The 25125-nt window shown below is 43.6% G+C and overlaps 3 protein-coding genes across 3 annotated transcripts; 1 reads left to right on the top strand and 2 right to left on the bottom strand.

Annotated features, from left to right (window-relative positions):
• Positions 1 to 1836: 1836 nt before the first annotated feature.
• Positions 1837 to 2916, top strand: PpBr36_04020 (uncharacterized protein; the record flags this gene model as incomplete). Its single annotated transcript, XM_029891186.1, has 3 exons — positions 1837 to 2099; positions 2185 to 2292; positions 2370 to 2916. The coding sequence occupies 3 exons, from the start codon at positions 1837 to 1839 to the stop codon at positions 2914 to 2916; spliced, it is 918 nt and encodes a 305-aa protein (XP_029749940.1).
• A 483-nt stretch (positions 2917 to 3399) lies between these two features.
• PpBr36_04019 (uncharacterized protein) lies at positions 3400 to 6042 on the bottom strand (the record flags this gene model as incomplete). Its single annotated transcript, XM_029891185.1, has 3 exons — positions 3400 to 4113; positions 4208 to 4721; positions 4826 to 6042. 3 exons carry the CDS (start codon positions 6040 to 6042, stop codon positions 3400 to 3402), a joined length of 2445 nt encoding a protein of 814 aa, XP_029749826.1.
• A 15787-nt stretch (positions 6043 to 21829) lies between these two features.
• On the bottom strand, positions 21830 to 24150 carry PpBr36_04018 (uncharacterized protein; the record flags this gene model as incomplete). Its single annotated transcript, XM_029891184.1, has 2 exons — positions 21830 to 23743; positions 23836 to 24150. 2 exons carry the CDS (start codon positions 24148 to 24150, stop codon positions 21830 to 21832), a joined length of 2229 nt encoding a protein of 742 aa, XP_029749827.1.
• Positions 24151 to 25125: the final 975 nt, after the last annotated feature.

Here is a 25125-nt window from a genome sequence, read left to right as displayed (position 1 = left end):
GGTGGCGTGGATCAACGAACTATCAACAATCACTCACCGGCTGATACGAGTGGACAGAGGAGGTAAGGATTGCTCACCTTGCATCTTCCGGTATTCATTTGCCGTCAGCTGCATACCATGTCGGGTTCCTGCGACTAATGCATGCACGTGGGGGGAGGATCCGGGCCTGGATGTGCAATACTACTTTGTGCAAGCGGTTGGAGGGCTCCTAATGTCACTGTCATTAATCTGCTGCAGGGGGAAAAGTAGTACTGTACTGTAGAGGGTGGGGGTCGGGCAAAAAAGAAAAAAAAATGTCGCAGAGGGGTCCAAGACTCAACTTTTGGTGTGTGAAAAACAAAATCTCCACAGGGTCCCCCAGAGGCTGATAGTTTGGTTGACCGGTTCGCTACAATACCCAAAACAGCAGGTCCCCCGGCTGCGAGTGGATAAAGCAAAAGTGAGCCATCCCGCCCCAGAATTGTCCATTAGACTACAGTAGTGCACGGTTTATTGCCTCAAAGTTCGTTCTTATTACCCTGATACCAGCTAATAAGATCCACGGGCGATCCTTTTGCGTTTGCGGCAAGAAGAAGATCTTGACCCGAACCGAACCCACCGCCACGGAGAGAAAGAGAGAAAGAGAGAGAGAGAGAGAGAGAGATATTGGGATGTCGTATCTATCGACGGGCACTAGACATAGTTGGGGCTTAGACTAATATTCACGACTAGTCTAATACCCAAAGAGTATGCAGTACGGCTCAAACGAAAGGTGACGAGACCATCCTCCCTCCCTCCCCACCCACGTCGAGCGTGGATATCGATACCCACCTCGCCCTGCTAAAACCTGCCCGGAGCCGAGTGAGGTGATTTTTGTTCCGAAGGAATTGGCTGAGTCGACAACCTTGTCTAGTCGTGCGCACAGAGTCAAAAGAGAGGGTTCCATTTATACATACGGTAGCCTTTTCATTTCGATTGCACTGGCATGCATGCACACATGCTGCAAGGAACAACAAGAGCCAAGCCTCGGTATAACCCACTTTGCATGCAGGGACAGTCAAAAATCGTTCGAGAGAGAGAAAAAATCAAAAAATCAAAAAAAGAGTTGTGCATTTTTTTCTGTTTCTACCGAACCAAACCGAACAGAAAACCAATTAATTAATCTTGACCGAGTAAAACACCAAACAGTCAGTCAGTCAGTCAGTCAGTCAATAGTTGGCCCGAACTTAATCTTTTACCCCGGTGGATTGGAATGCCACCCTGTTTGTTCGTGCACAATGATCCGCGTCCTTATCCCAGCTTATCCTCAGGATGATCATTTCCGGGTCAAGGCAGCACAAAGTCCCACGGTTTGTTTCTCATGTGCTTTGACCTCCCCATTTTCCCCATTGGGGGTTTTTTTTTCTCCTATGAAGTTCGCCAACGAGATTAGGCTTTCGTTTCCGGAACCCCAGTAATAGGAAACTGGGGGGGACAATCTACTATATCGGCAAGACTGGGGGGATGATGTGCTTTTGGTTGTTCATGAAAACTGACACGAGCGATTGTCGGCCTTTTGCGAACCCCCGCGTACCGGACCGGACCATCTTTGTTTATATTGAAATGGGCTCGCCAACGCCGCATCTCTCTTTACCATGGTGCCCTCTCTCCATCCAGCGCGCCCTGCCTGCCCACGCCTTTGGTTCCTCGGCTGACACCGATCCGATCGTTCGTTCGTTCGTTCTCGGCGTTGATATCCCGTGACATACATTCGTTCAAGTTTAAGTTTTTTTTTTCTCTTGGTAATACCCTCCTATCGTCTCTCTCTCTCACACGTGGAAGGAACCCCTAAAAAAAAAAAAAAAAAAAACGGAAACAATGAAGGCCTCGTTCGTGTCCTCCATCCTCGCGCTCCCGCTCCTCGCGGCCGCGGCTCCCAAGCCCGAGGTCGCCGCCGAGCTGTCGAGCCGCGCCGTGGGGGTGACGCAGCAGGAGCTCAACGGCTTCATGTACGTGCGCCAGCTCGCGTCGGCCGCCTACTGCAACGCCAAGGACAGCCTGGTCGGGCAAAAGGTCACCTGCAGCAACAACGCCTGTCCGGACATTGGGGCCGGTAACGTGGTCAACTATGCCCATCTTTAGTATGTGTTTTGATGCCTTTTTCTCTCTCGCTCCATAAACTTGTTCAACAAGAAAAACAACTCTAACAGATGGGGGGTTCACTAGCACCGACATCGGCGTCAAGGCCGACGGCGCTGTCTTCATTGACCACAGCAGAGCCGGCATCATCATGTCCTTCATGGGCTCCAAGTCGTGGCAGTCGTATTTTGTCGAGTAAGCACCACCCTCCCTCCCTCTTTAACCCTCAATCTTTTTTTTATCCACACAATAGCTGACGCTTCGAAAAACAGCCTCGACTTCACGGGCGCGGAAGCCTCCGAGATCTGCGCGGGCTGCAAGGTCCACTACGGCATCAAGAGCACCTACTCGATCGTCGAGAGCCAGCTGATGACGGCGCTGGCGTCGGCGCGCGCGCAGTGGCCGTCGTACCAGCTCGTGGCGACCGGCCACTCGATGGGGGCGGGCGTGGCGACCGTGGCGGCGGCGCGGCTCCGGAACCGGCTCAACGTCGACATACACCTCTACACGTTTGGCAGCCCGCGCGTCGGCAACGAGGCCTTTGCCACCTTTGTCACGAACCAGAACCGGGGCCGCAACTACCGCGTCACCCACTACGACGACATCGTCGCCGCCCTGCCGCCCGCCTGGGCCGACTTTGCCCACGTCAGCCCCGAGTACTGGCTGCGCAGGAAGGACGCGAGCGACTTCAACTACCCGCTCAGCGAGGTCGTCGTCTGCGAGGGCGTCAACCCCAGCGGCTGCAGGAGCTCAAAGGGCACCACCATCAGCGCCACCGCCCACGGCGAGTACTTTGGAAAAATGAGCGCCTGCTACTGATCCTTCTCCCTGCTGTGGAGAGGGAGGCGCTCTGTTGCAAACTGGACCCAGCCTCTCTTCCTTGCCGCACTTGGCCATATCTTGGTAGCTAGTCCAGCTTGTGAAAAATGATAATTGTAATCACCAACCCTTCAAGTTCTTTCTCATTTCGTGCTTGTGCATAAATAAAAACTGCTATACCTCGAAATGTTCTTGTCGCTGTTGTTACTGAGCCGCCGTTGCTTTAGTCTTGTAACCCATCGTCTACATGATACAAGCAAACGCTAATCCTAAAACAAAATCACAATGCTGGCTTTAACTATCCAAACACTAGAGCTGACAGCCTCCAGGGTATCTCCGACCGCATTTCTAGTCTATGCTAATTTTTGACTCGCTCAATTTCCCAAATCCAGTAAAAATTCATTAGTTTCTGTTCTTGAGTTTTCTTCTTTTGTTGTGCGGCTTAATCCTGAAACAAAATCCAGGAACTCAGTCGACGCTTCTTCAAGAAGCAGCCGCAAGATCCCCAGAACTGGGACCCTCGGTCAACCGCAGCGCCTCGTGCACGTCGTCGACAAAGTGATCGACCCCGCCCACCATTTCCACTATGCCGCTGTTTTCCATGAGCTTCCATACATGGCTGCTGTCCCTTGACGGCAACCGACTGAAGAAGACCCTGACGCCGCGGTCCCGGTAGCTCCTAACAATCTCCTCGAGTACCTGCGTGCCCGATCCGTCCATGCTGGTGACGCCGTGGACATCGAATATGATGTTCTTGTTCTCGACCTGGGATCGCAGTCGGGGCAGCGCCGGGTGCGCTTTGTTGGTGCCGTACAGTTCCAGCCGTCGCAGTCTGTTTTTGAGCTGGCCAGTGTTGGCAAATGTCAGTGGCTCCGGGATCTTGACGATCAGGCAACCCTCGACAAATTCAAGTCTTTCCGGGTGGGCCTCTGCATTCTCGAACCGGTTCGTTCCGGGGATGCGGCCGAGAATCTGGATGCGCGGCATCGTCGAGTTCCGGATCACAAGAAGCAGAGAGATGCCGATTCCAATGGCAATGCCCATGTTGAGAGAGAAAAAGATTGTCGTCAGCACGATGAGGAACATGAGTGACAACTCTTGCCACGCACGGATGCGGAGAAAGAAGTAAATGTCGTGGGGGCATTCTTCGATGAGGGACCAGGCGACCACGCTGATCAGAGATGACAGTACCGGTTTCTGCGCCTTTGTTAGTGACCAATAACGCACCCTTGTCTGGATAGGGGAAGCCAGCAGGGAGAGGACCATGAGACAAACAAACATGAAAACTTACGGGCAAGTAGTAGAACAGTTTCAAGCCAAAGAGGATAACCATCAAGGCGATGAAGCTGACAAAAAGAGAGCTCATGGGCGTCTTGCCACCAGTCTGACGATTTACCTTGCTCCTGCCATACCCTCCAAAGGCCGGCAGGCTCATGAAGCAAGAACCTAGGAGGTTGGCAGCGCCGAGTGCGATGAGCTCCCTGTTCGGACTCAGCTGAATGTCTGGGAATATTGTCTGGTCACCAAGACTCTTGGCCGCTACGGACGACTCGAAGAAGCCCAGCATAGCAAGGAGGAACGAGGTGCCCATGGCGTCGCGAATCTGTACCACGTGAGAGGGCTGGAAAGGCCAGCGAAATGTAAACGGCCGACCCGAAGCTGCCTTGACAGTACCCAAGATTTGGACGCCATGCTTCTCCCATTCGAAATAGTATGCAAGCCATGCCGACAAGACAACAACAATGAACCGATCCGGGATGTATGCGACGCCAGGATAACGGGGCTGGAGACGGCGTTTCGTTTCCCTTTTTGTGTGATATGGTACAGTTAGTCGGTCAATGCCATTGCCGAAACAAAGTCCTGGAAGCGCCAAAAGGAAGAAAAGACTGAGACAACCATGTCGACTTACCTCGCAACCATAATGACAGCAAAGCTCACGCCAGCTACAAGAGCCGTCATCTTGTGAACCTGGTCGAGATTGTCAAACATGAACCGCAGCTTATCCATGCTGCTGCCGTGGGAGACGGCAGGGGTGGCAGCCGCGACCTTGTTCAGACCAAGTTCGGGGATCAGTTGATCGACGCCAATAACGACACCGATGGCCGAGATGAAACCCCGGAGGAACGGCCGCGAGAGTACACTGTCGAGAAATCCGAGGCGCGTCAAACCAGCAATAAAGACGGTAGCCGCGGCGATCCCGCCTACTATGCCGCAGACCTTGGCCTGCAGCTCGGCGTCGTCCTCGGCACCTCCCCGCATGGAGCTCGGAGTCCCGGACGTGCGGTCGAGTGTTGACTTGACAACGCTTCCCACCAGCAGTGACCCTGCGGCCTCGGGACCAACCATCATCTGCGGAGAGCTGCCAAGGAGAGCGTACACGAAGGGCTGGAAGACGAAGCCATACAGGCCGTTGATGGGCGGAACGTGGGCAAGGTTGTCGGCCAGGGACAGGGCCATCGGCAGGTACATCCCGGCAATGGTAACGGCAGCAATCAAGTCGCCCTTGAGATACGAACGCTTGTACTGACTCATCCAGGTGATGCAGGGTATGTAGTAGGAGAGGTACATGAGCGGCGAGTCGCGGATACCGTGCTCTCGGGCCAGCTCCTGAGACGTGTGCATCTTCTTGCTCCTGATTTTCCGTGCCAACTTCCGCCGCCAGTCCGGATCGTTTGAGTTGCCGGTGATGGTACCGAGAAAGTTCTCGATCATGCGGGAGGTTGAAGATTCCGACGTCGCGAAAGAGGGTTCGGACGAGAGGATGCTCGTGGGACTCGAGGGTCGGGGGGAAAAAGTGCCGTGGTTGCATTGCCCTTCATGAGGTTGGTGGTCGTCGTGGACACCCCGTAGGAGGCTTGTTGTTTCGGAAGCGGCATGTCGAGTAGGGGATCTTGAGTCGCTGGGACCGGCGTCTCCATTGTTATCGGTGCCGTTCTGGGTGCCGTTACGTCTGCTGCTGTGGTTTTCGGTAGCGGTAGCGTCTTCGGAAGGATCGACAACATTCCTCAGGCCGCTCGGGTTCGCAGGGACGTGGTTGTTGCGACCACTGGCATTGTTGGTGCTGTTGCGGGAGACAGTCTGTGAACGGCCGCTGGCGCCGGAGGCGGTGTTGTCATTAGATGACATGATGTTTGTTATATGCAGTCTGGTCTATTCGTAATGGCCCTTCGTCGTCTGGGTTTCCTGGTCGGGCCAATGACAATGGCCAAAGGGCACGATAAAGGCAAATTCGTCGGGATAATATGCGGACTCGACTTGAAGATGCAGTACCTGGACCACGGCTAAACAAAATTTAAAAGAAAACCAGAGAAAAAGAAGAAAAAGAAACAAGGGACCTAGCGATGCTCGCGGTTAAGTTCAGATGAGCGGGAGGTTTCGTCCGATAAGTTGCGGTCCCTCGGCAGGAAACATGAGACGCAGCAAAAAGAAAGCCAGTGAATTAAATGATAAACCACGATGCCCCGTAATTAGATAACAGTAATAGAGGTTCCACCCCGCGGGGAGAAGGGTAACAAGTAGGGGGAGCGGTCAAGCTAGACCTAGACGAAAACGAGGCGCCAGACACTTCCATCCAGGCCAACCGTAACGGGAAGCGAAATGGGTGACGACGTTGCTTGCTGGTATGGGTTTCCGAGTAAGGGAGGTTACGCAAGTCAGTCAAATACAACTAAAGCTGCACGCACAGCAGTCAGTGTCTTTGTCGCCGGAGGACGAGGTGATTGTCCTTGTCCTTTGCTGTGCTGTGCCGTGCTGCTTTTTTTTTTGCATTTGCTTTGCGATGCGCGCAGTCAGTTGACCCTGGAATAATGCGTTGGAGTTTTGGGACAAGGATCGGAAGTGGAACGAACCCTTGATCCCAATTGATCCACGTTTACGATTACAGCACCTGTCCAAAAATAACGCAACAATCCCAAAATCTCACCAAAAGTCTGTATTTTCACAAAGCCATAACTTTCCCAATATACGAGGCGCAAACTCGTAAATTTAAATTCGAATAGATATTTAGTAAAATAAACACACATTCAAGTTCCACTGCTATTGCTCCTATACTGAGTAATTGGTGAATTTTTGAAATAAAAATGCCAAAATTTCCAAAACCTGCATCCACTATACATCCCCTGTAACCCACTGTAACGGTATTTTTTCAACTTTTGCTCGTTTATATTCGTATTTACAACTCTAATAAACAATAAAATCTGATAATATTAGTATGCAAAAAAAGAGAGAGTTTTAAACTATATACTGATAGCTTCTTGGTATGCTAGTATTTTGAATTGATTGAATTATCTAGTCTCAGTGCTCAGACTAGACCCCCCTGCTTCGCAGTGGGGACCGAGCGCTCCATGTACCTTTCAGCCACATGGCTTTTCGACCAATTACATTGGCCGAAAAAATCGCGCTCGTTCTAGTCTAAGGACAACTTGTCGCATTTCGCCGTTTATGGCGGTACCACCAACAAAACACCCAATGCTACGATATCGCCAACCACCATTCCCCCCGACACACAAAAAAATAAAAAATTTTTACTATTATACCATATATTTACGCATATTAACCTTTATTCGATACACTATTAAACCAAATAAAACCCGAATCCAATAATGGAAAATACATTTCCAATAATACCAATAAATATACCCGAAAAAATATTCCCATCCGCGTAACCTGCAACCCAATACCCTACGTCCGACTTAACCTTATTACCTCCATCGATATCGCAATTATTTTCGTTTTTATCGTTATCCCAATTACCATCGCCCAATCGTATATTCGAAAATAAATGGGAATTTAAGCCCTTTTTAGTCGATTAAAAGCAATTACCGAAGGAATCCGAATCCGAAGCGGAAATAAACCCCGAAACCAAATTTATTCGCGATATTACCAAATTTTGGCGCAACCGTTACCGACGCACCAATTTTACGCAATTTATCCACGTTTGGGTAATAGCGGCAAATTTTCACGAAATTACCCGACCTGCCCCATCGCGAATATTTTCTTTTAAAAAAGCATTACGAAACCCTTAAGTCCGAAAACGTTTACGCGCTAATGGGGTCGAATACCGTTTTAATAATAAATTTCCTGCGCCCATTAAAGCCAACCTTTTGCGCAGGGAATTGCAGCAATTAATATAATATTTACGCCTTTTTAACCGGTTCGAACCCACAAATTTCCAATTTTCGGGAATAAAAGATTGTTCCGCCAAAAACGTGAACGATATGGATTAGTTTAAACAGGTATTCGACACGTCCACCCAGGAAATCCCGTCCAAAACGCCAATATTATATAAATTTATATTTTTATTATTATTGCATTCCCGGGGCCACCGCCCGTTTTATCCATCGTTACAAATTTCGAACGTGGTACACCTGGAACCAAATACCTTTTTAAAAACCATAAACCCCCCAACGTTAAAGGATTAACGCGTTATATTAATATTGGCGATTTTAACCCACGGATATTCCCCCCAAAAAAACAATTATTTGTTACGCGCATTCGCATTATACTTTATAAATAATGGAATTCCACGACGTATTATAAACACATTATCCGGGTTTGGAATATGTTTATTTTATAAAGCTATTAAACGGTAAACCCAACAGCTTGTCGCCGTTACCCGAGTACGTTATTAGCAATATCCATATTTATATTTAGCTTTTACCGCGAACAGCAATAATAATTTTTTTACATATATATATATATATATATATATATATATATATATATTAATATATAAACAAATTTAAAAAGGATCGCTCGTGACCCAATACTATCCTTCGTATATAATAATTTCAATTTTCTGGATAAGGTACAGGATTTTGGATATGGAAAACGTAACCGAATGCAAAATTTAACATCGTGTTTCCTTATATTAACGCCAGGATTTAAACGATATACGCAATCCCAGTGGCACGCCACCGTACTTTTCCGCCAAAAATGGTTGCAAACGCCCGCCTTTTTACAATATCCGGACACCTATTACGAAAACGCCAAATATTATATAATATACCAAATTTATGGCTTTTTATTCCCCAACCGCCCACATACGCCTGGAACAACCCTATAATACCCTACCCTCGCACGAATTACACCAACCTCCTACTTTATCCAAACCCCCGCTATTACCGAAAACGAAGGGGAATACGCAGGAATTATCTAAATCCACGAAATCCTTTTTAAACGTTTTTTAAATTTATTACCCGACCATTTCGACTATTTTTCCGTCCTGCTCCTCGTTTATAGGGATTAAAAAACAACGTTATATATTTATACCATTTAGGGAACCTATATCGAATTATTTCAACCCTTTAACAAAAAACAATGGATATTACCCGTACCAGCGTTTTTCCATATCGAATTTAATTTTATTAATTAATTGTGGTAATATTACGCCCCCATTATATCCATAAATATAACAGGGTTGGGGAAATATAACCAGTTTTAAAAAAATAAAAAAGAGTTTTACCACGCTTTACGGCTTTTACAAAATGCATTCCGGTCCCGCATTTTATATATTATAATTGCTATTTTAGTCCAAAACGGATTATTGGACAGGGATTAAATTTTTAAAAACGCCCTGGAAAAGGCTTTTACCGATATACCATATAATACATATATTTCCGTGGTAAACCGTGTTTACGATAATATATTCGCTGGTTATATTAACGGTTTAATGGGTATTGGATTATGGGATATAAAACCCAAAATTAATATCGCCTTCCGCACGCAACGCCGCTATTTGCAAATAATTAACCTTTTATGGATAATAATAAACGCGTTCCACCAAGGAAATTACGGCGTATTGGAAACTATAATACCGCAACTGGTCCTATTTTTTTACGGTTGCAAAGCAAAAAACTATGGCCCTAAAATGCTATATTTAACCTGGTTATTACGACTAAAGGTTACAAATTAGCCGCTGCGCACCGGGATTTTAAAATCAGCGTTCGTAAAATATACCACGGCCGGGAATGGATTTAAACCGGTAAACCTAACAATTAAGCATATTAATAGGGGTTTCGCCATAAATATTAAAAATAACCGCAATTCCACGCACGATTTGCGAAAAACATTCCTAAATTGTGCAGCGATGGGGCCAATCGCAACTACGGTGCGCAAAATATTGGAAAACATCGCCCGTACACGCATTAATAGCAAATACCATATAGTGTTAACCAACCAGGATATAATCCACTATACGTGTTTGTTATTCCAAAATGGTTAGGGAAGCGAAAAGGCCGAAATATTACCCAGTTTCGACTTCGACGGCCCTAATTTATTATACCTGGGTTTAAAAGAGCTAATGGGCGACAAATTGGAGGCATTTAATCAAAAAATCGTACGCCCCAACAGCGTGTTATTTCAGGCGGATATTGAAAAAACAGGGGCAAATCCAAAAAAGGGATACAACCGGATAAACGGTTTAAATATTAGTGGTATAATTAACACCGAAGGAGATTTGCTGGACGGAATATACGAAAAATCCGACGAAAAAGGCGCATAAAATTCAAAGTAATAAAAGGCAAATTACGCAAACCAAAGCGGGCAAAAGCGAGGATTATTCCATTATAAAAACGAATTAAATGGACGAATAACGGTAACCTTACCCGCGAATAACGGAGGTAAAACAGCGTCCGCAAAACCAGTAAATACAAACAAATAAATACCAATCGTAAATTTGGTTTAAAATAAAATGCGAGGTATAACCTCCTCCAAAATCCTCCGCATAAATAACCCGTTTCCTATCCATTTTCTTTACCCAAATAAACCATATCCTCCATCCACCGCCAATTATAAATCCAACAAAAAAGATCCTGGTAATAACCGTTATTATAATACCCCATTAACCACAAATAATAAATCCATTAAACCGGATCCCAATAATAATAATTATTACAATATTATATATATAAAACCCCTAATTTTATAGCACCAAACCCCAAAAAAAAAGCAAAACAAAAAAACCCAGACCAACTAAAAGAAACGAAAACGCTTGGCAGCGTTAAATGTCTTTTTAGGAATAGGTTTATTAGCGCCACGCCTCCTTTTCCGAACTGGGGTCGCGGTAAACGATCCAAGGACCGAATCGTCCTCCTCCTCATCCTTTTCTGAAATGGGTATACAGGGTTTCCTTAACGAATCGAATATAAACTTATTGTAATTAAAGCCAAAATCGATAAATAAAAAAAACGGAATAACGACCGCCAAAGGATCGGCGTTATTATTACCAGAAATACCTTTTTCAAACGGTTTATTAGTTTCCCGGCGTTTAATAACCCAAAAGCTAAAATCCCTTATTGGGGCCCCGATAACCCGCGCGGTCGCGGTTTCGTCGTAAAATCCATCGTTATTTTTAATCCATTTTATTAATTTAACCACAAACCCCTAATTTATGGTGGCAAAATCGAAATAAGGCAAATATGTACGATTAATGTAATTAGTAAGCGTATTACGGCCACCATTTTGCTCCTGGTATTGGTAATTAATATAAACTGGACCCAACGTTAAAATAAAAGCTAACGTTTTTTCCACCAAATCCTGTTCGTTAAACTGCTTAGGGATATTTAACACGAGTATTAAAACCAGGCGAAAATAGAATTCGCCCATACGGCGCGTCCTGTTAGAACAAAAAATATTAAAATGCTAGGGGGGTTTTGCTATCCAAGCGAAGCAGTTAAAAAACCAGGAAAATATAATTACTATTGCCTTATACGTTAGGAGTTGTTTAACAATTGGAAATTGGATAGCCTTGGGGAAACGTATGCGCGTAATGTATTTAAATGATATTTATTATATATTAGCAACGGCCGGAACAGTAGAAAAAAGGGCATTAACCTTCCGGAATATGCGATTTTTTACCCAATCGAAAAGGGTACCTCGCATTTCGAAAATGCGCCAAATGATAAGCTTATTTTAACCCAACCGAATTAAACGACCACAAATTTGCAACTATATATTGGCGTTCCACATTAAAGGGATAATAATACCAGTGCAACAATTGGGGTGCAAATTAAAACCAGCGCTGGAAATGTTAATATTTAGGACACAAACGTTAAAACTGGAGCTGGAATCGGTGAAATCGGAGACGGTTTTATCGCGTTCGGCTTGGGATAGGTTTAATTAGATAATAACCACACCGAAACTGGTTTTTTCCAGAATAAAAGCAATAAAATTAAAAAAATTAGCAGGTATATTAAAAATTGTAACAATTATCACAAAAATGGAAAAACAACAGCTATTGTAACATTTGTTACAATTTAAAAATATAAAAATTGTAATAATTGTTATAATAGCTGTGGGGAAGGAAAGGGATTGTAACAATTATTATTATATGGCCAATTTACGCTTAAATCCAAGGATTGGGGGTTATAACCAGGACGCGTTAACCTTTTTTCTTTTCCTCCATGCAAATTTCGACCACGCGGGCAATAAATGGCGATTCGTTTAATATAAAATGGATTATTTTAACCCTGCCCGACGGAGGTAACGTTTTAAGATTAGTGCAGGTTTTCGAGTAAACCCAGTTAAAGGGACCGTCGCCGCTATATTAAATTAAAACGTCCACAATTACCGATCCAAAGCGGGTTTTTCCTTCCTATAAGCTTTTTTTAAGGTTTTGTCGGACGTTGCGGTGTTTGGCCTTAAAATCCACTCCTTTTAACGCCAGCATTTTACCCAATTCCGCCAAATTAATATCCCGGGTATCGTTTTCGGCGTGGATTATTAATTAAAAAAGGTAGTTAATTGCCAAAAACTGCAGTAGGCGGATAAAACCCATATTAAAAAAAACCGAAGTTTGGCGGTCACTAGTTGTAATATCCGCATTAATGGGAATTCCTAATGGAGCGGGACCAATATCGTCGGTATTTTCGCCCACGAATGCGGTAATAATATTTTTAAAAATTACCTCGGTATTCGTTATAACGTCTTCGAAACGGTGGCCAAATTGGAGCTCCTTAATAATAATATTATGGGGCGGAATGCGTTTACGGGGATAAATAATTGTACCGTTAGGCAAAATAAGCCCGGTGTCCATACCCCTACATACCGTAAATACGCCCGTATGCTTAAAAATTATTAACGATTTTTCGTTTGGTGTGGTGGTAGGAGTTATAAAATTTAAAATTCGAGGGTGAAGCAGCCACCATTTCCAACCCATTAATTCGAATTTTTATAAGGAAATTCTGGTGTTTTTATCGATATTAAAAACGACGAAATAACCATTATTTTCCCAAATATAATCGACCGTAAATATGTTTTCCTAGGATAGGCTTTTAAATCGGGCGAAAAAAATCGCAGCTTTGTCCCAAACCAGGGCACCAAGGCCAGTAATATCCCTAATTTTGTTAATAATCGGCGTGGCAATGGTTATGCCCCGATTAACGCAAAGGATAAAGCGAAATGCGCGGTATATTATCGATTCGCGGTAGCGGAGGCATTAAATTTCGTTTCCAATTACACGTTAAAAAAAGGTACCGGATGGTAAATATATAACCAAACGCCGGATATTTTTGGTGTTTTCGCCCGTGGAAAAATCGGCCTTCCGACCGTTTCTGCGTTAACGGTTCCTAATAAAGTTATTTAGTTTAAACAAATATATTAGTATAACGAAATTATAACAATTGTTACAAAAAATATTTATTGGGTATTATTTTTAATATCGGAATTATCGTCGAGGTTATCGACGTCGGGGGGGCGCTGCTAAGGATTGGAATCGATAACTTTATTTATGCATTATGGGTTAAACACCTTTTCCGCGTTATGGATTTCGTTCAACTGCTTAGTTTTTCGGATTAGGAATATCGAATAAAATGTGATAATAACCGTGCCCGCAGATTTGGGATTAGATTTGCGGGCGGCGAATTTGGTTAAAATATTATAAAACTGCATTTGGGTAAAAATAGCAACCGCTCGCGGGGTATCGGTAGCGCATACCTCGGTTAAATTATAATAGCATTTAACGTTAAGGGCTGGGAAATTGGTTATTACCTCTTTAAATATTTGCGAAATAAGGCTGGCCGGGACGAAAATCAAGGTGGGAAAACATCCGTCGGTATTTTGGATAAATCGGTCGTATTGGCAACGGATGTACTATATATAAATCGCCGTAAAATAGATAATCGTTTTTCCCGTGCCTATTTCGTTGGTTAATAGCCAATTTTTAAAAATTAACTGCTCCAACTTTAATAGGGTGTGGGTATTTAAACCGAAAAAAAAATTAATTTAACAAAAACAAAAATTGTAATAATAGTTACAAAAATAGGGGTGGGATTGTGACAATAATTACAAAAATAGGGGCAGGATTGTGACAATAGTTACAAAAATAGGGGCAAAATTGTAACGACAATTACAATTATTAGGGATAATGTATATATAATTTACCAACCAATTAATGGGGTAACCAATGGCGACTAAAAGGAATATTAGGTATATCCCAGTTAAATTAAAAATATTTGCCTTTAATTTTTTTATATTTAAAACCGATTTTGTTATCGGTATTTAAACCGTCGACAGGTAAGGTGTTTTAAAAAAAGCGCAACTTTTTTATAACAGCCTAAATCGCGTCCGAATTAAAAAGATAACCAGTCCAGGGATAACCCTTAATTAAAATAAAAAATTACGCATAATATACCAAGGAAGCCGCTAGGATTTTTTCGCGGGCGTCCTCGAAAATTTCCTTTTTTGCGCGGTCCATATTAGCAAATCGATCGGCGATGGTGGATTGGGTTTATATAAAATTGAGGAAATCGTTTTGTTGGTTGTCGTTAAAAAATTTGGGATAAAATTCGGTAATTTTTATTTTGGGTTTGGTAAGGATGGGATAATAAAACCGCCCCTCGTCGTACAAATTGTTAAAAATACTTTTAAATATTAATAAATCCAATGGGTGCATTTAAATTTGATTTGCACGCTTTTTTTTCTTTTTTAACCGTCCGACTTTAATAGGTTTAAAACGGGACCAGGTATCGACAGCAAATATTATTATCGTCCTATTATAACAGGCGCGGTTAAAACCAAACAAATTAGCGACGTCGATGGTTTGGTCGGTTCGCGAACGGGTAACCAAACGATGCTAAAATTGCATTAAATGCAAATTGTTTAGGGCGATAACGTTGTCGGCGATAGTTGCATAATCGGCGACAGCAAACAGGGTGGAGGATTGCTCGATATTAAATTTAAAAAAGTTGCGGTAATTTCCACCAAAATCGTTAAAATTTTCCTTATTTCCAATAACGATTTTTCCCTACCGGCGAAAAATAAAATAAAGGAAATGGTAGCAAACCCTAAACCAATCGTCGATATGGTAACCGTTATATATATATGGTCCAAAATCAGCGGTTTTAAACTTCAAATCGCCGTTTTTAAGGTTAGGTCCGGTGGTTATTATCCGCAAATAAATTAATATCGTGGCGAAAATTGTGGGAATTATAACCGGTTTAAATTTGTTTGCGAATATCCTTAACCCGGGGAAATTAATATCGCTTTGGCGGATAAAAGGGGGGATAAAGGGTAGGCGACGCCGATTTGCCAAATTATCGAAAATGGGTTTGGTACCCCTGTCGTTAAATATATCCGGTACGGAAACCAAGGTCTTTTGCCAAACGGGCATTTTATTACCTTTAATTTATTTGCCGGGATTACCTGCCTTAAAATAAGCTAAAAAACCGAATACGTCGGCGACTGAAAATAAATTAGCTAATAATTAAAATTATGCCCGTTATCCCAAAATATATAAAAAGGTAAAAACCAAATTGTGACAGTTGTCATATTATAACAGTAATTGTTTGGCATTACCGCAAAAAATTGTAATAGCTATTACAATATAATAAATAACAGGATATATTAATGTAAAAATTGTAACAATTATCGCAATCCAATAAAAAAAAACACTAACCTGTTATATTAATATGTTATACCAAAGTATTTATCGTTTTGTAGCCAAATACGACTATTACCTCGTTTGTATTCGACGAATTACTGTTAAAATGGTATACTAAAATCTGGCCATTAACGCGTGCTTTTGCTGCGGCGACGCCAGCAGCGGATTAAAAGCGTTTAAGGGTTTGGGCGATTGGGGTTTCGTTCGTGTTGCGGAAAATGTTATTTCCGCGACCGAACCAGGCGGGCGGGTTGGTATTATTATTAACTTTAAAATAATTAATATAGCCCAAATGGGGTATAATGCGAGCTATTTTGGCAATATTCGTATTCCCTACCCTGCGCCAAACTATAGTGGTTATCGCCGATACGGATTAATCTTTACCCAATTGAAAATCCTTCCATAACGGGACGGGTAAACAATCCAGGAAATCCGTATTTTTATGCGATAGGAAATAATATTCGGGTTATACGAAATTTATTGGTCCATTATTTGGCGTCGAATTAAGTTTGGGCTGCGTCCGCGATACCGAAATAAAATTGGTTTTAATTGGCCGAACGGTGGTGGTTTTGTATATACGGGGTGCGGGCGGCCTATTTAGTGGCGCGGGTGCCGGGTTAACAATAACCTCCGGTTATAATGCAGGGGACCGGTTTTTGGGGTTTTTTGATGGCGGGGACAATGCGTTGGCAAATGGTTTAAAAAATGCTAAAAAAGTTTGCAATTAACGGTTGTCCAAATCCGGGGCAGGTTCGTTATAATTATCGTCTATATTAATATTATTATCGCCTTTATTGGCGGACGCGGGGGTAAATTGGTTATCGCTTTCGCCCATATAAATATCGTCGTTATTATAATCGACGGGGGCGGGGGTAAATTCGTTATCGCCGGCGTCCATATCGGTATTATTTCCATCCTTATCGACGGGGGCGGGGGTAAATTTATTATCGCCGGAATCCATATTAGCATTATTTTAATTATTATTATTATTATTAGGAATGGGGGGAAAATTTAGGGGGATTCCAGTTGCATCCGAATAACCCTGTAATGTAAAACGGTCCAACCGAGCAAAATTTAGTTCCAAAACAATTGCAGTGTCCGCGTCGTAATTTTCCAAATCTTTGAAATATTGGTTTATTTTTTTTATCCGCGCTTTTTTTTATAATGTGGTTATCAGGTTGGTAAATAATTTAACATTATTAGGTATATATCCCAACGTAAATTTGGTGGTGGTTTGGGCGGAGGTTTTGCTTTTTTGGCTTTTTTTGGGAACCATGGTGATAAGGGAACGTAATTGTAACAATTGTTACGGCTTTTAGCGAATTAAAGCAATTATTGTAACTATTGTCATAATAAGGTTAATTAGTCTGCCCCGGACCTAGCCGGGTGGGGGTACCTTTGCAATGCAGGGGCGCTAATTATAATTTACCTTCGTTACGACTGGGTTAGTGCCTGCTTGGGTGGGTAGGGTATAAACAGTTTTATCCAATTAAAAATGTTTTAATTAAACTTCCTAACGAATGTGTTTGCAGTATTTGCTAAGGCAATTTTGCGATTGTAACAATTATTACGTTTATTGGTTAAAAATTGAACGCTGGCTCAATCGTTACAATTTTTTATCAATCGTTACAAAAAGAATTTAGCGGTTGGGAAAAAGGTTTTTATTGTAAAAAAAAAGAAAAAAAGCTAATAAAAATAAAAAAAGAGGTATTTATAATTGGGTTTACGTATGGGGCTTTTTGCTAATAAAATAAAATTAAAATGGAAACGCCAAAATTTCCGGAATTTAACCGTAACAGTTGTCACAATTCGCAATATCGAACCCTTTTATTTTTAATCGGGGCGCCGTTACGCCGTACCAGCCTATATATAATCCAAGCTTTTAATTTACGTAACAATTGTTATTATCCAGCATTTGGTCGTTTTATTTAAACCGTTAATTGGGGATTTTGGTATTTGACAATTATATATTTTGCGCTATTTAATCCTCCCCCCCTGGTTAATCCAATTCGGCGTCGCCTTTTTTATCGCTCGACCTTTTTATAATCCAAGGTACGTTATTTAATTTAATTAGGATTTAACCTTACTCGCCTTTTAGCTTTTAGGTTATAAATTTATGGGCGTTCTTATATTGGATATTTTTGCAACCGTTAACGTTAACCAGTATTTTAACCTATAATTATAATACCGTTTAATTCGTTCGTCGGCGTTTATTAGTTTGTTTTCCCGAATAATTGTTAATTATATCCATCGTTTCCTAAGGTGCCACCGTGTTTTAATTCCGCCGCTTTTTTTTTTGTTGTTTGTGCAAATAGGAGGCGTAATTTCGTATCCCATTTTCGTATATTATTGGGAATTAAGCAACGAAATAATCGCTATATTGTTTAAACCATTTAATTAATTGTAAATTTGGAACATTTTCCAGCAAATCGTTTTTCGTCCATTCCCGGTTATAAGAATGGACGAGTTTTTTAGCGATATTAAAAACTATTGGTTTGGGTAGTATTAGCTGGGATAGTAGGTCGTATAACCGCCGCGGGTCTGGGTAAAAGATGGTTATTGCAAAATGGGTACCCCATTTGTCCAACTGTTTAAATATATAACCTTTTTTAAAAATTTTTTTGGGTATTTTAATTGGTTGCTCTTTAGGGGATAATACGGGTAAAACTCCAATTTGGTGGACGCAGGCGTTGTAACAATTTTCAGGTTAATTTATTGTAAAAGATGGATTCGTTTTTTATATAAAATCCAATATAGTTCGTCGAAAATATTTAGCGTTGGCGAAGGTTTGCATATTTGGCGTTTTTTTTTTTAATTTTTTCCTATTTATTATTTCCTATTACGTCTAATAAGGCGGAACGCGTGGTTTAAATATACCCAAAAGGCCGGTTTATGGTAATTCCGACGCTTTTACCCGGTTATTGTCGTTTAAATTAAATTTAGCGATACGTGGAAGGTTAATGGGGAATAACCGCGTTTGTAAATACGTTAAAAAATTTAAATGGGTAATTTGTAAACCTTTAACGTTTTTTTATAATATTACGGGTTATTTGGTTAATTTGGTTAATAATTTTGGCCTGGTTAATTTGTATTTAACGATGGACCCCTGCGTATCGAAATACCAATAAGGCGCAAAAAAATATGCGGTTCCTTTACGGTTGGGCCCGCGTGCGGTTCGTCCGAACTTTTACCATAGGTCTGCGGGGTCGTTTAATATTAACGCGCCGTATTGCACTATATGTTCCACATTAGGTATATTTATACCCATACCTAAAAATAAAGTGGAAAATATAATACGAACTTTAAAATCCGGTTTGGAAAATTCTGCGTAAATTTTAATTTTATCGATTTCAGGTGTAAATGCATTATACCGGATAATTATATCGGTTACGTCTCGTTCAATAAATTTCCTAAATACGAGGTTTTTTATTAGGAATTGGCGTGTTTGGATAATACGGTTCCTGGCGTTTATATATATAATGGTTTTAAAAATACGGATGGCGGATAATAATATGGTATTCCTTATTAGGAATAGGAAACGCCGGTAATTGTTAATAAGGGTTTTGCGTTCCAAATACTATATTATAATCGTAATTTCGGGTCGGTCGAAAGGCGTTTTAACGAAACGCATTATCCTTTTATAACACAATTGGTCGAAAACGTAGGTTTTAATTTTTATTATAAGGGTTGCGGTACACCCGAATATAGGTACGTTTGCTGGTATAATTGCCCGGACCAAACGCAGCATGGAAAACGATTCCCTAAAATCCTTCCACTGTAAAACCATATAAAATTTATTAATAGCAAACAAAACGATACGTTGGTGGAATATGGGGTTTCGAAAAAATTTAAAAAATCGGTAATTGGTGGCTTGTTCCGGGCCTAAAAAAATGTGCGTATATTCACAAACGGTTTGCGGGTTCCAAAAAAGGTTATACTAAATAAAATTAGTTTTGGTAATAAAAACCGCATATTTATATTTACGTTTAAAATGGATTGGTCGATTAATTTGGGGTTCGCGGCGGGATAACGTTATATATTGCGTAACTGTTTTTACCCTAATTTGTTTAATGGGATTATTTGTATAATAATGGTATTATTGCGAATTACCGAAGTAGTTTGCAGTATTATATTTTTCCCGTACCCGGTTTTTACCAGCAAAATAATATTTTCTGTATTGTATAAAACCCGGTATATATACTGCATTTAATTATAATGTGGGATTCGTGCAGGAGTATTGGGGGGTTTGTGGAGGTTTAAAAACCATATAGCAGTTGAGGAAACGAGTTTATATTGTAGGTTTAAATTACCAAAAACTTTGGTTTTGGCGTATAATTCCGGGAGGATATGTACGTCGGAAAAGGTATTTGCCGCCGCGTGTGCGGGATTGGGACCGCGAAAAATTGCGTCGATCTGGTGGGAAAGCGAAATATATATGGGCGTGCTTCGGGATATTATATATATATAATTTAATACGAATATATAAAAATTTGCGGAAATAATGGTTTTTTTTAATGGGTGGATGTATAGCGTATTATATAATATATATTTTATACGGATTGTAAAATTAGTGGTTTTGCGTTATTTATGTTAAAATTTATATATAAAAATTCCTTTCGCTTTTGCGATTCTCTTTATATAAGTTTTAACGGATTATAATCGTTGTTGGTAAAATGTAAAATGGGTATTAATGGTGTTTATGGGTGGACGTATAATATATTAAATGGAATTTACCTTATAAGGATTGTAAAATAAATATTTTTGCGATATTTGGATTAAAATTTGTATATAAAAATTCCTTTCGCTTTTGCGATTTTTTACATATAAATTTTAACGGATTATAATCGTTATTGTTAAAATGCGAAATGGGTATCGATGGTGTTTCTGGGTTAATAATGGGGATACCGCCATAAACGGATAAAAAGCGGGTTATATCCAATTTTTAACTGGCGTACCGGGTGCAAAAAATTTTGAATTGATGAAAAAAGTCTACCAATTCCTATTTTCAACGATGTTTTCTTTTTTCGATATTTTGCGTGGTTGTGGAATAATAAGGGAGTATCGGTCGCAAAAAGGCCAAAAATACCGCTATAAACGGCGAAAATCGACAAATTGTCCTCAAACCTGAACCAAAGCGTTTTTTGGATGGACCCACAGGTACATTGCAAAGCCGCAATTGAGCCACGAAGTGGAGCGAAGCGAACGGAGTGGATCAATTGTGGAGCTTTGGGCTTCAGGGATGAGCCCTGAGACTATGAATTATCTGTTGTTGAAACCCGCGAATTTTGGTGTGATTTTGGGATCGTTGCGTTACTTTTGGACAGGTGCTGTAGGATTAGGATTAGGATTAGAAAACGATATCGATTTGTTACGTAGCAGGGTAGCATTCGTCGCGGGGTCATTATGTCATGCCGATGTTTCTCCGTCCAATCTCACGTGACGTTGAGCAATGTGTGACGGCCTTGTGGCAGTCCTACCAAGACATCGGGAAACTCTGGGCAGGAAGAGGTTACATAAAAAATTATAAATCGAAAGAAGAAAATAAGAAAAAAAAGAGCAGATACAAATTTGTAACTTGCTAAAAATCGCCCTTGCACTCACCAAAGAATGACGAGTTTGTTCGTCATAGAACCGACACTCACAGCTAACACGTGCCAGCTTCGACCGGACCGGAAATCTCGACAGTGATTCCAAAACTATCATATTGGTCCCAGAACATACGCCAGATTCTTAAGACACCAGCATGTCAACCATCATGTAAACATCATTCAACCATGGGTGCACACGATGGCCGAGATTCAAGTCATTCTGTATCATTAGTCATATAATAGGAATGGCCAAGGCCCGAGGAAAGGCTGGCCTGTACTGTCTTGGAAGAGGCTATCCAAAATTATTCCGTGACAGTTCCATGAAGCTTTTCCGGCGAGAATGTGGCTACCCGATTCAAGCCACCTCCAGTGTGGCACTGGTTGTAAGGCTTCCCGTGGTTGCATCAGAAGTCGGCAAGATAGTAAGGGCACCCGCCCCCGTAATAAACTACCTCGCCGCACCTGCAGTCCCTTGACCGGTAGCGTACAGTCCCTCCCACTTCTCCTCAACGCCGGCGACCTGCCTTTTGAGTGTCGCAATCTCTCGATCCAGCTCCTCCAGGTTCCCAGAAAGCGCTCCGACCTCTTCGAACCGCCTAGCCCCGCGCGCATTGTTGACCATGTCCTGCACCAGAAACCTCTGCTCCTCCAGCACGACCAGCCGCTCTCGGAGCTCCTTCTCCTCCGTCTCGAGGGCCGACGCAGCTGTGCTCACCTCGCTGCCTGCGACACTAGACGCATCCCCATCCCCCGCTAGCGTTTCCCCGTTGCGGAGCGGGGACAGATGGCCTGCCAAACCGTTGCCATGGTTCAGCCCGCTCAACATGCGCCTATGCTGTTGACCGGCGGATGATGCCTTTGATGATGACGAGCTGCTCCTCAACATGTGCGGCACGCTCTTCAGGGGCAGCATGTGCGTGTGTAAAAATGTCGATGCCGCCGCGTGAACCGCCAACTGCAACCTTTTTTGCGCAGGATTATCGGTAGGCAGGTCGCGAAGCCTCTTGGCAGCAAGGTTGTACTTTGCAAAGGCGTCCATGAGCCGCTTGCGTATCTTGGCCGCCTCCTGGATTTGCGCGTGCGTCGGTGGTGGTTTTTCCGGGGCGTTTGGGTTATTAGTGTCTGGGGGTTGTAGGGCGAGGAGGGATCTCTGGAACGAGGGCATCAAGGAGCGTATGCCTCGCTCGAACTGGCGCAGATTTTCGTATGCGCGCTGATCTGCCGGCTTGTATGCAATAGACGCCGCAACATCTCGCTTCGAAAATATCGTGGTAGAACAGTCGCGACACATTCGCACGTCCACGCTGATTTGCCCCTGCGTCCCTGCACCTGGGTCGAGCCGCTTTTCCAAGGCTGTCGACCTCAACGGTCCCAGCGAAGCAGATGAGTACGTGGATGAATTCTGCTGCATCAGTGAGGGTCGTTGTGACACAGAAGCCACGTTCAGCCCAATCTCGGCCGAGCACCCGGTCTGCGGATCGGCGCATACTACCCTTCCGCATATCCGGCAGTGGTGTCTCCTGAATGTCCATGACCCAAACTCCTGTTGACAAAAGGGGCATCGTGCCACCGACGCATCATCCTCCCACGTCACTACCGACTGCTCTATCGCCTTCCTCGTGCTCTTTTGGCCCGCCAGCGTTGCGATCGGCGAGGTCAACAAGCCGCCTGCTCCGGGTGTCAGGGCAGCCACCTCTTCAATTGGGCTTGCCAGTAGTTGCGTGAGCTTGGTCAGCCGCTTCTCCAACCTTGCGATCTCCAGGTTCTGCCTTTCCACGCGCTGTTTCCGCATGGCCACAAATGCCGCCGTGTGGTCCGTGATCAGCCCGTTGTGGTCATTGTAACCTTCTCTTGATTTGTAACAAGTCTCGCAAACCCTGTACCAGTGCCCCCTTGCTGGATCGTGTGTGGCCGTACGGGGGCTCAGCCGCATTTGGTACATCGTGTGCTCCTCGCAAAATAGCAGCCCGCATTTTCGACAGTTGATGCTTCCGCTCAACGGACCAAGCCGACGATCGCAGGTCAATTCCGTGCACGAATCTCCTCCTGTCGACCTCTGCCAATGCTTCTTCGTGATCAGGTCGTCGGGATCTATGACGGATGGTTCTACCACCCGGGGTACCGTAGAATTAGATGATGACGAAGGATAGGCCGAGGATTGCACATGGTTGTTGATTATTGGATCTTCGTTCGACTCAAATACTTCGAGGCCCCGGAGTTTCTGGCTGAGAAGGGACAGTGGCTGTAGTTTCTTTGCCTTGAGGACCTGCTTGTCAATCCATGTCATGACCTCGTCGTGTTGTACTTGCGGTAGCTCCTGGTGCATGTCGTCGATATGCCTGTTGAGTTGGAGGAGAGTCAACTGCGAGAAGTGGACAAAAGGTTAGCTACCAAGTGCGCGCCAGTCCAAAAGAAAACGTCAAATAAGAACACAACGACCGGCATTGCACCTACCATCTCCTCCTGGCATATCGGACACACCAGCCCAGCGGCTCCAGCATTCGACGGCGACGGCGCATCGAGACTAATGTTGGCAGCAAGATCTTGTGAGAAGTCGGGTAGAGGACTGGATGAGGTGGGCGGTGTGATTGTATTTTGGTTGTGCGAGCCTGACGATATGCTGCTGACTTCGGAGGCAGCAAAGGGGCTCGGCGCTCTCGCAGAACCATGATGATGATACTGCTGTGGCTGCGGTGGGGGCGGCGCCGGCGGAGCGAGACCCTTTCCGCTCCCCAAGATCCTGCCGCCCCCTAGCTTCCTGCCAGACATCGGCTGCGGAGAGCAGGCGATGCTGGAGTGCAGTCCTCAGCCAGGCCGGAAAGCCGTTTTCAAACGCCGTTGTGATGGATTATCGAGTCGTTGGATCGGTCGCGTTGATGTTCGTGCGGCGTGTGAGACCACTATGGAAAAAGGGCGGTGATTTGGGACAAGTTGGAGCAGCTCGAACGGTCAATTGGTTCGCCCCTGACGCAGATCGTTATCTGGATTGGTGGCGCTGACTCGGCCGAGTTGTATCCATCCGAACAAGGATGGCGATGAGGTCTTGGGCGATCTTTTTCTATTGATCGCAGGAGCGATTAGAATTACAACCTGCAGTCAAGGAGGCGAGATAGTGAGAGTGGTACCTGATTGATGAGAGGGTGGAGTTTGCGGTCGCGTGCAGAGCCGAGAACAATCTGTGCTGCCTGCCTACTGCGTGGATCACCAGCTGCCTCATCCAGTTATTAGCTGATTATGTCACTTGGTGAGAATGCGGGGCAGCCGCTCCCGCAAATTACTGGCTTGTCAGGGTGGGGCAGATTGAACGCCAACTTCACGGAACGAGCCCAGTGCAATTTGAACTCCACTCCGTTGCATTGCACTACCAAAAGGAACATGATCAAATCGTCAACCATGAATTTTTCTCAACATCCATACCTAGGTAGCCCGTCGCACCGCCGAGTAGCAAAGAAATTTACTGTCTCTGCGTGATCATTTAATTTGAGCCTGATAAAGCTTTACCCCATGGCAAAGCGACATTTTCCAAGCGTGTCCAACATTGCCTGCCTGCTGCCCAAGTATCTAGATGGCTGTCACAGGTACACAATAAATCATGAGGGGCCATGCAATTGACTTCTCAGGACGCTGGATGATTCATTCAGTATATCGTAACTTGCTTGCGCGGCACAATAGGCAGCCATGGAGCGGGCCGAAGACCAGCAGCAGCTGTCTTGGAACATTCTCATGTTCGACGAATATATATAT

Source organism: Pyricularia pennisetigena, chromosome 6, assembly GCF_004337985.1.
Source record: "Pyricularia pennisetigena strain Br36 chromosome 6, whole genome shotgun sequence".
NCBI lineage: Eukaryota > Fungi > Ascomycota > Sordariomycetes > Magnaporthales > Pyriculariaceae > Pyricularia > Pyricularia pennisetigena.
The sequence above is the reverse complement of the archived record's forward strand: the minus strand, read 5'-3'. Positions and strand labels throughout refer to the sequence as shown.